Source organism: Myotis yumanensis, unplaced genomic scaffold, assembly GCF_028538775.1.
Source record: "Myotis yumanensis isolate MYYU_CA2020_CCGP unplaced genomic scaffold, mMyoYum1.0.hap1 SCAF_2, whole genome shotgun sequence".
Taxonomy (NCBI): domain Eukaryota; kingdom Metazoa; phylum Chordata; class Mammalia; order Chiroptera; family Vespertilionidae; genus Myotis; species Myotis yumanensis.
Window position 1 is genome coordinate 137640918 of NW_027223753.1, and position 16403 is coordinate 137657320.

The window sequence follows — 16403 nt, forward strand, 5'->3', positions numbered from 1 at the left end:
TTTCTAGAATTCTAACAGCTTCATTTGCCAGCTGAATATCTTGGATATCGTTTAATGTTCCCTCTTGTTTTGTTTTCTGTTGTAACAAGAAATTATCTTCCTATACTTCGCAGCTGTTTGGAAGATTTAACTGCATGAATTGCTGTGTATGCAGCTCATCAGTCACTCGACAAACATCTCTGAGAGCCTAGAGCAGTGGTCAGCAAACTGCGGCTCACGAGCCACATGCGGCTCTTTGGCCCCTTGAGCGTGGCTCTTCCACAAAATACCGACTTCTGCGCATGGGCTACAAAGTTTCCATCGCACTGTACATGCGCGCCCGCACGTGGTATTTTGTGGAAGAGCCACACTCAAGGGGCCAAAGAGCCGCTTGTGGCTCGCGAGCCGCAGTTTGCCGACCACTGGTAGAGGCTGTTAAATAACTGTGATTCTTGCAAGAGCTCAAGAGCTCCAAGCCGATGTCCTTTCTTTTAGCTCCCAAGCAGACAGCGCGCACTCCTCCCAAAGCTAAAACATCTCCACGTCCAAGAGTCCCTCAGACACAGCCAGGTAAATACACATTGTACCTTCTAGCCTGAAAAGTTTGATGTTAGTGAAGTTGTTCTGCTGAATTATTGTGCGTTGGGTTTTTTAACCCTTGTAAACCAGGTCTTCCATTGAAACCTGATAAATATTTACATTTACTTTTATACTGAAAAGTGTGTTATTGGAATAAGTTATTCCAGAAAGTTCCCTAGTATTATATTATTTTGAGTGGGGGATGGAGAGGAATGGAATTTCGTAAGAGTAACCTGTCTACTCTCTCTGCCTTGTCCAGCTTGAGAGTCCCTAATGCTTCCATGGTCCTTGAATGGGCCTCCTCTTGCCAATCGCCTAGTTTTGTGTGGGGCTTTTTTAAGTTTTCAGTAGATTTTATTTAGCATTAGTGTCATGAAGAATAAACATATGTGTCCTCTCCAATAACATAACAATTATATTATATTGCTTTGGTTGTTTTGCTGTAAAATTTTGATAAGGACCCAAATAAGATTCATTATAAACTATTTTCTATTCTGTTCAAGAAGCTCTCATTTGAATGTTTAACTCTAACCCTAACTTCTTAACCAACTCTTCTCTAATTTCTCCAACTACCTCAGCCAATCTCCTTGTTGGAATACCATAGACTCGACATGCCTCAAAGAAAGCTTATTGTTTTTCCCCTTTCCGTTACCTCTGTGACAGGTTCTCACCACTTTATATCTGATTCTTACCTCTCTTTCTCACCCAGCCTCTGTAGCTCATCTGTTACTAAGTATGGGACATTCTAGCATTGGTGCCTTCTCCACGCATCTACCCAGTCATGCCTAGTCTATTGTCATCGATCAACTGATCTCCTGTGTCTCTTCTCTTCTAATTTCAAATATGTCACCCCTTCGTGCTGAAATGGTTGTTTAGTTCATTTAATCATTCAACAAATATTTATTGCATTCTGACCATGTGCCAGGCAATGCACTAAACACTAGGAATGTGAAACAAAATTGAATCCTTCCGTGGTCAAGGAAGTTACAGTCTAGGCCAGTCACCTAAATTTAAATTTATCATTTATACATGGTCTGCTTCCAAAAATGGGAAAGGAAAACATTAGCAGGTAGCAGTTCTGAATTCCCACCACAAATCCTTCAATCATAGCTCAGTATCCCTACTGAAAGAAAAAACTATATATTGTGGCATGGTCTTTAAGGTCTGATTCTGAGAGAAATTTTACCTGTTATTTTTTTCTTTAAAAGGAAATTCCTTAAAAGTAGATTCTATGTTCACATCTAGCTCATTTAAATCTGCTTTAATGTACTTTAAAATGTGTATGATTTAATTACTAAAACTTTGATATGAAAATAATATGGGTATGATACATAAGTATATGAGGGTAACAAGTCAACAATCTCTTCATAGAATGAGAAATTTTAAATAATAACAATAAATACATGTGTAACATTAATATATAAGAAATACTGGGGAAAGAATTAGTGATTAGTGAATAGAATAGGAATAAAAAAACAAAGCAAGCAGATTAAATTTATTCACAGGAAACTGAAATCTAATTTTAAAAATAAACCAATTCAAATCACATGAGGATTCTCTCAATTTTTTATTTGAATATAAAGCATAGAACAAAAGTAACAAAGAAAGAAGAAATGGAAATAAATAAGAAAGCATGAAAGTTTAATGAATATTGAAAAATAAGAGTAGAGATGAAAAATAAGTGCTTGGAGTTAAGACATTGGGAATATAAATTCCTGGTTAGTAAAATTAACAAAAAAATAAAGGAGATATTAAGTAATAAGGAAGACATTCATAATTTTCTTTTTGAGCTGTACTCTCTACATATAGAAATATGGAATAATAAATTAGCAGCTTACTCTAAATTTCCATTATTATACTACATTCAAAGTTTCAAATTTGTTTGATTTAGACCATTAGCCAAGCTTCCTCCACAAGATATGCAGCTTCAGAACGATAGAGTCATAAGCTCAATGCATTACACTCTCTACATCTGAAACCCTTGAGTGGCTGCCAAACAAGCAACAGAGCCTCCTGATTCTGTCCCGACTCAGGCAACTAATTCCCAATCCATTAGCATCTCCCATAGAAAATAGCTGCAATCAAATACGTCTGGCTTTGTTGGTGATACTTAATGCAAGGGAACAATTTGTAAAATTGATCGGGAAAAACAAAATACATTCTAATTATTTCTCTTAAAAGTAGATGAAATTAGGCTCTCTTACCCAAGAGAACATGATCTAACCTAATAAATCCCAGTAATATCCTGAGTTTTATAGTCTTTCAAGAATGCTTATGTATGTATTCGTATGTATTACTAAATATTTCAAAGACAGATATTCAAATTCTAGTACTTCCCCTCTAGCCCTTGGCTAGCTCTTTATGGACTTCAAAAGGCTTTTGGGGTGGGAGAATGTCCTGCTCACATGTATAATACCAAATGCAAATTACTATTGTTGGGCTGTAAGGGTATCATCTGACAATAGTGTATACACATGTGTTCATCCACCACTTTTTTTAGGATGAAATTCTTTAAATGGACATGCCAGCTTTCTTCTTATTTATATATGAATTATGTTTATAAATTAGATGGCAAAATTTAAATCTATATTTGCCATTGAAGGTAAAGTGAGATTAAAAATTTGTAACAAATCATGAAGTATATTTTGTCATTAAATAAAGATTTGATTTTTGAATTTCTATATTCATAGGTAATACTTAATAATCCCATTATTAATTGTGTACCTAGAAATCTTATGATCATCCAAACTATAGGTGTTCCTAGTTTTTGTAGGAGCAAAGTGAAAATTAGAATGTTCTCAGATCCTTCAATGTCAACTTTGTAAAGATTTTTCTAGAAATGGAAAAAAAATTTATAGTAGTAGAGTTTTCACACCACTCCCACATTTAATTCTCACAATCATCCTTTGAGTTAGCACAGATTTGTCATTGCCTCATAAAAATGAGAAACAAGTTAAAATGTGACATGCAGAACTTGGATATAGAGAATCCAAGTGTTTGGACCTAGTGATAATGTCTGGACCTCAGCTTCAGCTCAAGTCTTTTCTCTGGTACTTAATAACTATGTGACCTCAGGCAGAGTCACCAACTCAAATCTTTAAAGTGAAGCTGATAGCTCTTTCCTCCCAGCATTTTGATAAGAACCAAAGGGCATAATCTTTATGAAAACATTTTTGAAATTGTAAAATGCGCTATAAATAAATTAGGTTTTTTTCCTGGTATCTATTACATTAACACCTGTTACAAAGGAACAGTTGTAGAAAGACAATTTTAGTTTTTAAACATGTTCATTTAAAGGTTTATTTGAAACTGAAGAATTGCAGGAAGAACAGAGTGCCAGCCCACCCACTCCATCCCTTCCATGCTCACTTCCCTTTCTGCTGTGGCCTGATTTGACTTTACGCTTCTCTTTTTCTTATTCATACTTCATGGGCTTCTACTCTGACTCATTGAATTCATCTTCAAAGGAGACATAGGCTATGTGTGTGTTGTGGGGGAGGGGTGAGAAGTCAAGCAAACATCTAGAAAAGAAGAATATTCTTTCATTAATTTGGTAATCTCTTCTGAAATGAAGATTTTTAAATGTCCTCCATCCTACCCTTATGCTTAGTCAAACTTTGCATTTCTTAGATTTCATTTTCTACAAGCATCTGGAAATCTAACTGATCTATTTTTAGAGCTTGAGGTTTATTTTTCTATCTACCATTTTCCAATTTTTTTTTATTGTCAGGCTTACACTTTGTCAAATCTTATGTGTTCAGCATGACCAGGAGATGCTGACAGAACTCATGATCTGAGTTCTCTCTTTCAGCTCCTAAGGTGTTCCAGCGTGTTACTTCAAAACCAAAAATGTCACCAAGGCCAGAAGTGTCATATACTCCACCTGGTAAATGTTTTATTTCATATTTGAGCCAAATGCATTCTATTGTCACACTCTGCTGCAATGAGACATAAGAGCTCATTAGATATGAGGTCAATATTTCACTTATGTTCAGATATCATGTTGTATCATACATGGCACGATCATTTCAAAGATTTCATAAGACTTCTCTAAGTGCTCATATAGTAAGCTATTTATACAATCAAAAAGCAGAGACTTATGCCAAGAATAAAATGTTTCTTTTAGAACTGAAGTTCCCTTATCTTCTGCCTTACCAAAAAAAAAAAAAAAAATGACCTGCCAATACTAACTCTGCTGTATTCCAATGTTCCACCAAAATAAGATAAAGAATTCAAAATTTTTCCCAAAAAATGATAAAATTCTGTTTTTACAAACAAAAGAAATGATGTTTAACCATTTTCTTGGGTTTAGAAATTTAACACTATCCACCACTGAGTGTTTACCAGTTCATGGAGCAATAGCTTGGGTTCAGAAAAAAAATTGTTACACACACAAAATAAAGTTTTTTTAGCTATAAATTTAAATATTGCCTATCACTTGAGAAGGCCTTTGGTCCATTTATGAGGAATAATCTCATATTTGCGGGAGTAGCCAGGGTGGGGACTGCAAGGATCAGACCGTTTCTGGGTCTCGCCACCAGTGCTCCAGGTCTTCAAGTGGCCTTAAGAACTGATAGCTGAACACTTCTGTAATAAGCAAAACTAACACATTTTTAACTAGAGTACCTGGGAAATACTATCAGTTTTTTTCTCTTTCTTTTTAAAGATCCAATTATGATAAATTCCTAGTGCTCCTAGAAGCATATCGACCATTCCCAGGACCAAAAGTATTTCTAATCTGTGTCTTGAAATGATGGCATTTTGGAAGCAAGTCTGAATTCAGTTGCTGTAGTGTTTTCAGATTGTGAGTGGGAGGAGGGTGTTGTTGTTAGGGAATTATCTGGTTGTTGCAGGTGGTGGTAGGCTAGGGAGGGGCTCCTTGGCCCTGAAGCCTGGAATTTAAATTTGTATCACTAAACCAGCAGCCAACATTGTAAATGCCAATTAAACACACACACACACACACACACACACACACACACACACACACAACGGTGATCTTCCCACTTGCAAAAGATTGGCTTCTTATTTTCAATTGTGGAAAAAAATGTAACAGAAATTGAGTTATTACAGATAACAGCAGTAGATCTGAATGATGTTATTCACTTTTCTTTTTCAAGAGAGAAAGCAATACTATTGGTCGTGGTGTTACTTAATCTCATTAAACCACTATATCAAATGAACTTTTTTATTCTTTTAAAATGTATAATATGTGCCTTAATTGTACGAAACACCTTCGTTTTCACAGAAATTTTAGCCTGTAAGTGAGCAGTGAAACAACAGCACAAATAGTTTCTGTGGAGCCTCCGTGGGGCTTACTCTGTTAATTCTCTAAATCCAGTCAACCAGTTAGAATTCTGTCTCTAGATCTGGTGTTGGTCCCACTGATCTGTATTCATCAGGGAGTTTCCTGGTGCTCCAGGGACGTGAGGTCTATAGGAATAACCATGAGGCTACTGTTAATATGTTTCAAACAAGTGGTCAAACAACCTAGATCCTGTTGTGTTCAAACAGTTTCTGGGTTGTGTGTAGGCTCAGGTTTGCCTCCTGATGAACCCAAGACCTTGTTTATAGGCTCCTGTTGGTTATTTCCCCAAAACAGAGGTAAATTACATATGTACTTAATATTTATTGATATCCTAGAGAAATAGATGCTCTGTAAAAGTCTAAAAAATGCAAAATGTGCTGAAATCAGGACAGTTATGTTTTATCGCAATGTTTACCTCAAAATTTATACTGAGAGCTATCAGCGGTAGCAAAGTTGAATTTTTAGACCTGGATCCGATTTGCTGGGAGCAAACCAGGAAGAAAATCTAGATTTCTGCAAGCTATGCAATCCTCGCAGCTGTTCTGTGTAAACCACTCTTTTTTGGCAAATTCTAACTTGCAGTCACACTGCAGCACATTTGCACTTAGGAAGTAAGGGAGTGATGCTGAAATGCCTTTGAGATGGAATTGCTAGGGCCTAGAACCCTAGCCAATGGCTGAATGGTGTTAGGGAGAGAAGGATCGCCCTGCAGGAAGGAGTAAAGCTTGTGTTCGGACATGCTGAGTTTGCAGGGCCAGTAGGATGTTCCAGTGGAAATGTCTAACTGGCGGTTGACATGTATTTCAGGATATCTAAACAGAAGTCAAGATGTGGGATGTAGATTTGGGAGTCGCCTGTATAGAAGGTTCTTAAATCTTGTGAGTGGATGACATCATCCAGGAGAAAGGACAGACTGAGGAAATAAGAGGTCAGACATCAAAGCCTTGGGCAACACAGTTCTTTATAGAAGGAGTGGGCAGAGGAGGAGGAGCCAGCAGACAGGAGAGTCCCAGGGAAGATGGCTCAGGAGGTGAGGCAGGGAAGGGTGGTCAGCAACGCCCGTGAGGGGTCAGAAGAGCTGCTGGACTTGATAGTTCAGGTGCTCAAACCTGTGTCTGAAAACCATGCGCTGATGTTTTGGAATTCAGCAATTTTCAGGTTGCAAGCATATTAATGTGTCTGCCGTGAGAAGTATGAAGAGTCATACTACACAAGACACATAAAAACTGCAAAGAGGCCAGTTCTAGTTAGGTTTTGCTGTGAAATGAGTTTGGTTGTTTGTTTGTTTTTAATTTTTCGGTTTCAGAGCATTTTGGACTTCAAAACCATGGGTGAGGAATCGTGCACAGGTCCATGGTTGTAGAAGGTCAGTGCAGTGGAAGCCAGACCACAGTGGATGGAGGAGATGTAATTGAGAGACCAGGATGCAGAGTCAGATAGAAGGTTTTGATTAAAGCAGCGGTTCTCAACCTGTGGGTCGAGACCCCTTTGGGGGTCAAACGACCCTTTCACAGGGGTCGCCTAAGACCATCGGAAAACATGTATATAATTACATATTGTTTTTGTGATTAATCACTATGCTTTAATTATGTTCAATTTATAACAATGAAATTGGGGGTCACCACAACATGAGGAGCTGTATTAAAGGGTCGCGGCATTAGGAAGGTTGAGAACCACTGGATTAAAGGATGAGAGCAAGAGAGGGACGGTGTGAAAAAGGAGCCATGTCGGGGAGTGACTTTTTAAAGACAATGAGGCATTTGATCTGTTTTACAGGTAGAGAGAAAGAAATTGATGGGCAAATGGAAATATGGACTAATGGAGAAAAATATAAAATAATAGAAATAATGGAAAGTAAAAGGTCCCAGAGACATGGGAGGGAGCGTGGCCCAAGACCCCAGGTTGAGCTTGCAAAGTGGCCTCCAAAATGTCAGGGAACCTGCTTCCTCTCAGACTGGACCTCAGGGAACAAGGTCAGAATAAAGGGATAGAGAGCTGGAGGTGGAAGAGTGTGTAGCCTACATGTATTACTTTGCTATGGGATCAGTCTCATTGTAGCCTGTGGCAGGGTAAACCTTATTGCAGATTTCGTATTTCGCCATCTTTGTCAGGGAATAACATATTGGTTCTGTCACCTGGCATGACATCCATGCACATTCGTTTTCATTTGTCCATATTAGACATGTTCCTCATAATTGTCATGTGTTAGTTGAACTTTTCTCTGGAGTGGTGCCCTTTGTTCAAAAAGATAGTTCATTTCATTGATTGTTTCATGAATATAATTGGTAAGTTAGTTAGTATAACTGAGTCCAAAATATGATAATGGTAAATATTCTTATAAGGAAATCAAAAGTTTTCTCTTTAAAAAAATTGTGATTATTTACATTGTTTCCCCCAGCATGGAAGGTTTAGGTTTTAGGCATCATGCCCTTCTTTAATGTAATACACAGAGGCATGCACATGGGGGAAAAGGAAAAAAACAACAACTTGCATTTCTTGAAGCTGCAACTGACCAAGCAAGAGAGTAATTCATAACGCTTTCCCATGAATATTTCTATATTTTTTTTCTCTCCACTGATTTTAGCTGCTTTAGAAAGCCTGCTGTGGCAGTTTATTAAATCATCACTTCATGGTTACCAAGTGCCAATCGCAGCAGCAGGAATCCACATTACCCCAACCCAAAGTCCCCAGGCAACTGAAGCAGTAGCGAGGAATGCATTTACAATATGGTGGATTCATTGGTTGCACATTTCTTCTGGGTCTCCTTTCCTTCATCCCAGCTCCCTCTGTATAGTCTAACACTGTAACCAATTAGGTTATTTATAAACCACTGGCACTTTGTATAGTCATGACCTTCACAGACCAAAATCCAAGTACCTTCTCCTTCACCCTCCAGATAAACATTTAGTTTGATTTATAACAGGAAATTCCTCATATTTTACCATTTGGATTCCCCAAAATACTACACAGCAAAGGTGAAACAGTCACCGTAATGATGGGTTTTCTCTAACTTTGACAACCACTGATCTTTTTGAATTTGTCTTTTTCCTTCCAAAAAAAAATCCAGATTTTTTTAATTCCCCTGGATATTATCTTTTAGTTTATAGACGTTCTAATTGAGTCAAGTTTCTTTCCAATGTACCAAATTCCACTACTGTAATTTCAGTGGTAGTTAGCAGCCTACACTAAGAACAGATGTGATATGTGCCTTAAATATGATCCCCCAAAGCAATAAAAAGTGAATGTCCATTTTATATAACCTATTTTAAACTAATGGTAAAGTGGTGCTTGGCCACCTGATACAAAGGTTTTTTTCATTTTTCTCTGAGGCAGAGTTCTTAGCCTGAACTCTAATTATTTTTCCCCAGCATCATATAAGATGCAAGAAAATTACACTGCCTGCAAAGGGACTCTGGTATTTATGAAATCTTCAGAGTGGCAGGACAGAAAACCTTTCAGTGAGAGAGCAGGGCTGAGAAGGATCTCCTTGTGGGGAAACTGAGTCAAAGAAGCACATTATCTTGCTCTTGGAAGAAGATTTTGCCATAGAAATCTGGTTCTAGCAATAGGCAAATCCCCCTGAAATTTGCCCCACTGAGAAACAAGGTATCAAATTCTCAGCCTACTGTTTTATTTTGTTAAAATAGAATAGGACAAAGGTATCAAAAATACACTTGATATCAGGTACTGAATATGAATAGGTTTATTGTAATGCTGACATTTTTGTTCTTCATTTTCATATTCTCACTAGAGGCCCGATGCACAAAATTCATACAAGAGTAGGCCTTCCTTCCCCCGACTGCCGGCACCGACTTCCCTCTGGCATCTGGGACCAGGGCTTCTCTCGCAGCCCCGGCTTCCTCCAGAAGGTCGTCTGGAAGGACGTCTGGTCTAATTAGCATATTATGCTTTTATTATTATAGATATGTCAGGAGGCCCTGATACCTAATATACTAAAAGCCACATCACTAAGAATGCCGAAAATGGCAACAATTATCTAGTATTTACTATGAAACAAGCACTCCATCAACTTTTCATGTGGTATTTCTTTTTTTTTTTTTTTTCATGTGGTATTTCTAATGAGAGACTGATTTCCTTTTACTGCTTTTTTTTTTTTTGCATAATAACTGTTAGCGTCTTTTAAAATAAAACTTTGTTTTTCTCTTAGATATTCAAGACTTTTATCTTTCTTGCTATTTTCATCAATTTTTAGGCCATTTATGCACTTTATCTAAGATCATGTATTTTCTATTGCTATCAATGGAATTTTAGTATGAATACCAAATGGCCCTTAACCACTTACTTCAGGGAAAAACTGACTTTCTATTTTGAAGTCAATTTGAGGGAGACCTACCTTCTTGTGTTTAATTACATTAGTTATTTCCTCTTTTTTTTTCCCTTTCAAGGGAAGCTTCAAAATGAACTGTGACCAACTCTTTTCTACTCCCACTAGAACCTTCCTGAGACAGTAACATTTTTCCACTTTGAAAAGAACGGTATCTCCTCGCCTTGTTCCTTAGTCACTGTGAAAGTACGCTTGCCTCATTCTCTCTTTCCAGGATTGTGTATCTGTGGATTGTTTCAGTCCAGGCATGACATTTCGAGTACACAGTGTTTCGTAACCTTTTCTTTCAGTTCCAGGAGATGTGCACCGTCCCCAGAAACCAGACCACGAAGTCTCTCAGAGCGAATCTGGTAAATGAGCCTTTTTATTTTCCCAATTAGGAAGTATATTTTTCAAAAATATTCTTGAAGTAAATATTTTTAATGATTGTAGATGTGGAAGACGTTTGAAAAAAAGTATCAATATAAAAGGTGTACTTTATTTATTTTTGGGAAGGGGTAATCATACAATCTGTTTGAATTTTTTTTCCCTGGTTAACACTAGGGAACAATGTGAAATTAGTTTATTTTTCCTAGAAGTGTTTTCATTGAATAGGAAATCATGTTAGCAGTATAATGCCTAATTATTAACTGAGCCAACCATTTACACCTTCTTTCAAAATGTAAATATAACTACATTCCAACTGTGCATGTACTTTGAAGTAAAACATGTAGGACTTGACTCAAAAATGTCCTTAAAGTGGCAATGAATACAAAATTTAATGTTTTAACTAAACTGAGTTTCCTGAGTGGCATCTATAGATATAATTTTCTCATATTTATCATGGTTCTTAGAGAATTGTTAAATGTTCAAATGGATGCATGTAGAAACACATAAATTATTTTTACTTCACCAGGTAGTAATTCTCATGAATATGTTTCTTTGGTTTCCTTTTGGCCAGTTCTGCAGCCTGTTACCTTTAGAATTGATCCGCCAGAGACAACAATAGGTAATGGCTTTCCCATATTGACCAAGTCTAATTGTTTTCCTTGCCATCATCAGGATTACAGGTCTTTCTCAAATGATCATATTGAAACATCATCTCTTTTCACAACCATTTCATCATTTCATTCTCATTATCACTCTTTCCAAAATAGAAAAGTAAAAGTTTTGCTCTGAAGACCAGCTTAAGACAGCTCACTACCAAGCCCATCCTCACCTACCTCATTTATCTCCATGTTCCAAATGACTCCACCTCACTCATGCCCATCCAGTTAACATTTTCTGCTGGGTTAGTGGTTCTCAGCTGTAGTGTTACTGTATACTAGCAATTTGTGAGAATTACTGGCAAGTAATTATCATTAATATTGGTCAAAATACTAAAATTTGCCAATGGTTTATTTTTAAAAATAAACTTGAGCAGACCTGCAATGATTGTAGCAAGCACAATGATAATATCCTCACTCATGTTGTAATCCTATGTGCTGTGTTGGGTGGGAGAACTACAGCTGACAGACTCAGGACCAGGACTGGCCCACACCCCATCTTGCCAATATGGTCATGGAGTGTGTCAAGCATTGAATGGCATTTATTATCTATCCTGGTTGCAAAACACAGTTGAGAACCATTATGTCAATATTTCAGTCATTTTCCTAAGGTCCTGTGCACACTTTATTTTCTTCTCCATAACTCAGTTTTCCTTTTTCTGTTTCAAATAAAGGAATCTCATATGATACTCTGATCCGGCACTGGCTTTTGAAACTAGGGATTGAAAACCTTGGTGCTTATCTTTGCAGCTCCTTTAGAGACCCGAAGCAGCCCTTTCATCCCTATGATTTCACCAAGTTCTAGTCAAGAGGATCTACAAACCACTCTGGGTAAATTTTGTTTTGATATTTCAGTCCAGTGAGGACCTTCCTTCTAGGGCTTGCTCTTAAAGAAACCATATTACACTGTGCTCATGTTGTTTCCAAGCGATAGAGGGTTTCTTTCTACCATTATATAAAACCTCCACTTCACTTGATTCTTTTACATTAATTGTATATTTGTCCTAATACTTATGGTGATTTTTAATATAAAATGAGAATGTTTTAAATCACCTTGACAAATTTTCAAGTATTCTAAAAAGCAGAATGTTCCCAAAGTGTATCAGTGCTATATGTTTTATTGTTTCTTCTGTATTTGAAAGTGCATTTGAAAGAAAAATTGTATCTAGTATTTATTGAGTATTTTATGGCACAATGCGAAGCAATGGGAGTTTCAAAATAAAACTGTTTTAAAGATGGATCCTTCCCCCTGGAGAACTTGCCCTGTAATATGTAAACAGGATTTAGGGATAGTGGTGCTTCCTGAGTGCCCCTGAGGATGCTACCTGTATTTTTAAATTTAAGCCACATGACAACGTTGGGAGGTAGGTTCTATTACTCGCCCCATTTTACAGATTAGAAAATTGAGGCATAGAGGGATTTAAAATTGTGGCCAAGTCACACAGCTAACGTCAGAGCCAAATTGGAACCCACACACTCAGTCACCAGAGCTCCTGGGATTCACCCCAGTGTTATGCTTTACAAATGAGTGTGATAGAGAAATGAGCAAACTACCTGCAGGCATCAGGGAAGGCTTCACAGAAGAGGTGACATTTGCAAGGTCCTTTCAGGTTAAAGACAGATGGGAATGAGCGCAGGGCAGACTGGCGGCCAGTCTAATGTGGTGAGCACGCAGGTCACATGGAGAAAAGTTGATGGATGAGTCAGGACAGTTGTTTGGGATGAGCTGGCCATGCTTTCGGGGAGTTCATAGTGGGAAATCCCAGTCTGCCTGACTCTTGGCTGAAAATGAACCAGAAAACAAGTGTTCCCAGCTTGTGATTTTTGGCTCCTTTGCCTGTCCATGCTACATCACACATGACTGTTTAAATTAGTGGCCTTATTTTTCTTTCTTCCTTCCCTTTTCAAATAAACTCATTCTTGGTTCCTAGGTCAGTGCTCAATCACCAAGCCATGCCGGCCGGGCTGATATAAACTCATTCTTTATGTATGGCTGCTGAGACGAAGTTACGGGTCACATTTTAAAATAAAATTCTTTTGGAGAAAAAAATTAAAAACTGAATGAGCAAATATACCCTGATTACCAAATATTCGTCTATTGTAGTCTAGGACCATAAGGTCAAGATCACCCATGAAAATGAATCAAAAGTACTTTCAAGAACCCATGCCAGATAGGCTAATTATCCAACTTCCACTCCCTATTTTTTTAAATGTATTTTGGTTTATTGAAGCAAGAATCAGCACCTCTCATTTATCTCAAGTTTCTCTCATGAGCCAAATCCAGATTATAAAGCAGAACAGAAACAAACAAAAAAAGAAGATGACAGTATATTATTTGCACAAAGTTTTTCCTTGGATCCAGTATATGCCAAAGTGAACAATGTAATTTTCTGTCTGCATGATGTGGTAATGAGTCCAAGATAATATTGAAGGTGGAACTATTGCCATGCTTATTTCTTTTTGAGGGGGTGGAGAAGGGGTCAGGAGAAGTGTGTCTATTTGTCAGTAAACATAAACTTTGCTTTTCACACGAGGAAAATAAAAGAAAATGTATTCTTATATGGTACAAATACACATAGTTTCATCTGATCTATTTCCTTTCCAGCTCACCTAAATAACTTGTGGAGTCATTTATGGAATAGGAAAAAGACATGAGGCGGTTAGGAGACACATCCAAGTATCATCACCTCCAGTATCATGAAATAATGATCCTGAGCTAAAAGCTTTTTAAAATCATTAAAATAATTAGTGCAAGAAGAGAGAAAATATAATAAATGGGAGTTACTAAAATCTACTATTAACTTTGAATTATTAAGATTACTTCGCATACTGATGCAATTTACCCTTTTATTATCACCTGTTTATAATGTTAATTATTTAAAGCAAGCCCTCTTACTGTGCTTTTCCTCAGCAGAAACAGACCAATCCACCCAAGAGCTCTTCACAACTAAGATTCCACGAACAACTGAATTGGCAAAGACAACTCGGGGTAATACTCTTTTCCCACCTCTGTATAGTAACTTCTTTTCTTCGTTTTAAATTAGGAAATACAATTTCTTTACAGAATGTGATTTCTCGTCACAGTGAATTACTTGATTTTTTTCATTTCATAGGTGCAGGACATAAGCCAAATATTAATGTCCATATGACTATCAGTGAATGTCGGAAGACACGTTTTTTAGTTAGAGCTTTACTTTTGAATGGATGGCTGATAACTAACAATGAAAGCTCTCTTTTGTTATTCCTTGATGGACCTTCATTTACCTCATTTTCTATATCTGATAAATAAGAATCTTTATTACCTTTCTTCTCCTCCACCCTCCACCAACCTCCTCTTTCCTTTTTTTTCTGTGCCCAACTTGCTGGACACATTGATATGTGGCCCAAGGAAGGAAACTAGTAAGAAGATATATCAGTTTTTAAAGATGATTTAATATTTAAATTTCCAGGAAATGTTTTTCTGAAATGTCCATTTTTAATTTCTTCTTTTCTATGTTTTGGAAATTAAACTCGGCTACACAAACTTCTATCTCATCTTCGTGCGCTCTGAAGGATGTTGTTGTCCGATCTGGGTTATAACCATTGTGGATGTCCAGTATTTTTGTGTGTTCTTTCTTCCTTTTCCCCCAAATGACCCCTTTTGCCCATCTCTGCCTCTTTCATATGGAAGTTAGCCTAAAAAGCAAAAGCAAATATTTTTAAGGAGTTAGAAGACAAATTTATTCTTTTGTTTATTATAATTTTGGGGTGAGGGGATTTAATGAAAGAAATTTGAAATAATAAGAGCAAATGATAACAATAAAAGAAGTCTAATTTTATGGTGTATATTTATAGTAAGTAGAGCAATATGTACTTATTCAAAAAGTGTGACTGAACACTACGGCATAGGACAGTTCTCATAATTTTTCTAAATGTTTTTTTACTTATTTGGTTTAATTTTTATTATGTTTTAAATGTTTATTATTTGCTTTTTCACCTTTCTACTTATTCACTTTTTTATTTATAAATCCACACAGAAGCCTAATATACTGACAGCCCTCCCACATCCTCATTAGTAACAGATGTTTAATCATGTTACATCCATACTCCACCCTCATTTTTGAATGTTTATTTTTTTATGTTTTTGCAAACTTCTTTAATGTCTGGCTTAATGGAAGATAGCTGGATTAATTTAATTAATAATCAAGCACATTAATTTTTTGCAGGAAAATATATATGTACTTACACTAAGCAGAAAAAATAAAGACTATTCAGCGCAGGTCCTGTTACAATGAGAAAGCTTTCAGCTTTTTAGCACTTTATAGGTTTCAGAATGGAGGATGAAAGATCATAGGGCTGTTCTTTAATTTTGCATTTTATTACTTTAATGGGAATATCATTATTGTGTTACTAGTATGAATGTATGTAGAATTTTTATCAAATTCCTTCTAAAACGTGGTTTTCTTAGATAGAAGTTTCACAGTTGATTGGATATATATATCCAGGATTTGATATCATTATATGAATTGTCTTAACATAGTGATACAACATACTATGTTTTAATTATTTTCTTATGTTCTGAGAATCCTTAGCTTAAGTCTCAACTGCATTGCCTGGGAGTCGCACTTTTCTAGACTGTGCCAAGGATCTTGAGAGTGGCTCACCAGAGATTCATTCCATTTCCATGACATCCTAGGAAAGAACCCATCTAAGGATGAGAGTAACAGCCACAACCTGGCCCAGCCCAATAGCCCTACCTGGGAGTAGAGGGACAACTTTTAGTCAAGGCAAGATGTGTGTCTCTAGGAGCACCTTTGGCCCAGTCCTCATAAACTTCTGGCTGAGCTCTGTCGAAGGGGTGGCCAATCAACTGTTTTGTTTTGGATGTGCTGTGCTGTTTTATTTGTAACATCAAGCATTAGGAGCATAAGACAGCACACAATACTCGGATATAGATTCTGTGGGGGTGAAATCGTTCCTCTTGAACTTTGCACTCTATGCGTGCCCTCCAATCCCTCAAACATGGGGCTCAAGTGCTCCAAGGAAACTCCAGCATGTCCTCTGTGGCCCCTTTGCTCCATTATCTACTGAGACAGTTCCCTGAAGCACGCTACAACCCTGAATACTCAGACACTCCTGCTCTGCCTTTCTCATTGCCACCCATGGGAGAAATCCACTTGGCAGGCGC

The 16403-nt window shown here is 37.2% G+C and overlaps 1 protein-coding gene across 8 annotated transcripts in view; it reads left to right on the forward strand.

Annotated features, from left to right (window-relative positions):
• Window positions 1–16403, forward strand: part of ABI3BP (ABI family member 3 binding protein) — a 260392-nt gene that overhangs the window by 182496 nt on the left and 61493 nt on the right. For all 8 annotated transcript variants that reach the window (XM_070406074.1, XM_070406069.1, XM_070406070.1 and 5 more), the window contains 6 exons: window positions 475–549; window positions 4370–4444; window positions 10502–10561; window positions 11152–11199; window positions 11987–12067; window positions 14148–14225. In XM_070406074.1, coding sequence (XP_070262175.1) covers window positions 475–549; window positions 4370–4444; window positions 10502–10561; window positions 11152–11199; window positions 11987–12067; window positions 14148–14225 — 417 coding nt within the window. The remainder of the gene's footprint in view (window positions 1–474; window positions 550–4369; window positions 4445–10501; window positions 10562–11151; window positions 11200–11986; window positions 12068–14147; window positions 14226–16403) is intronic.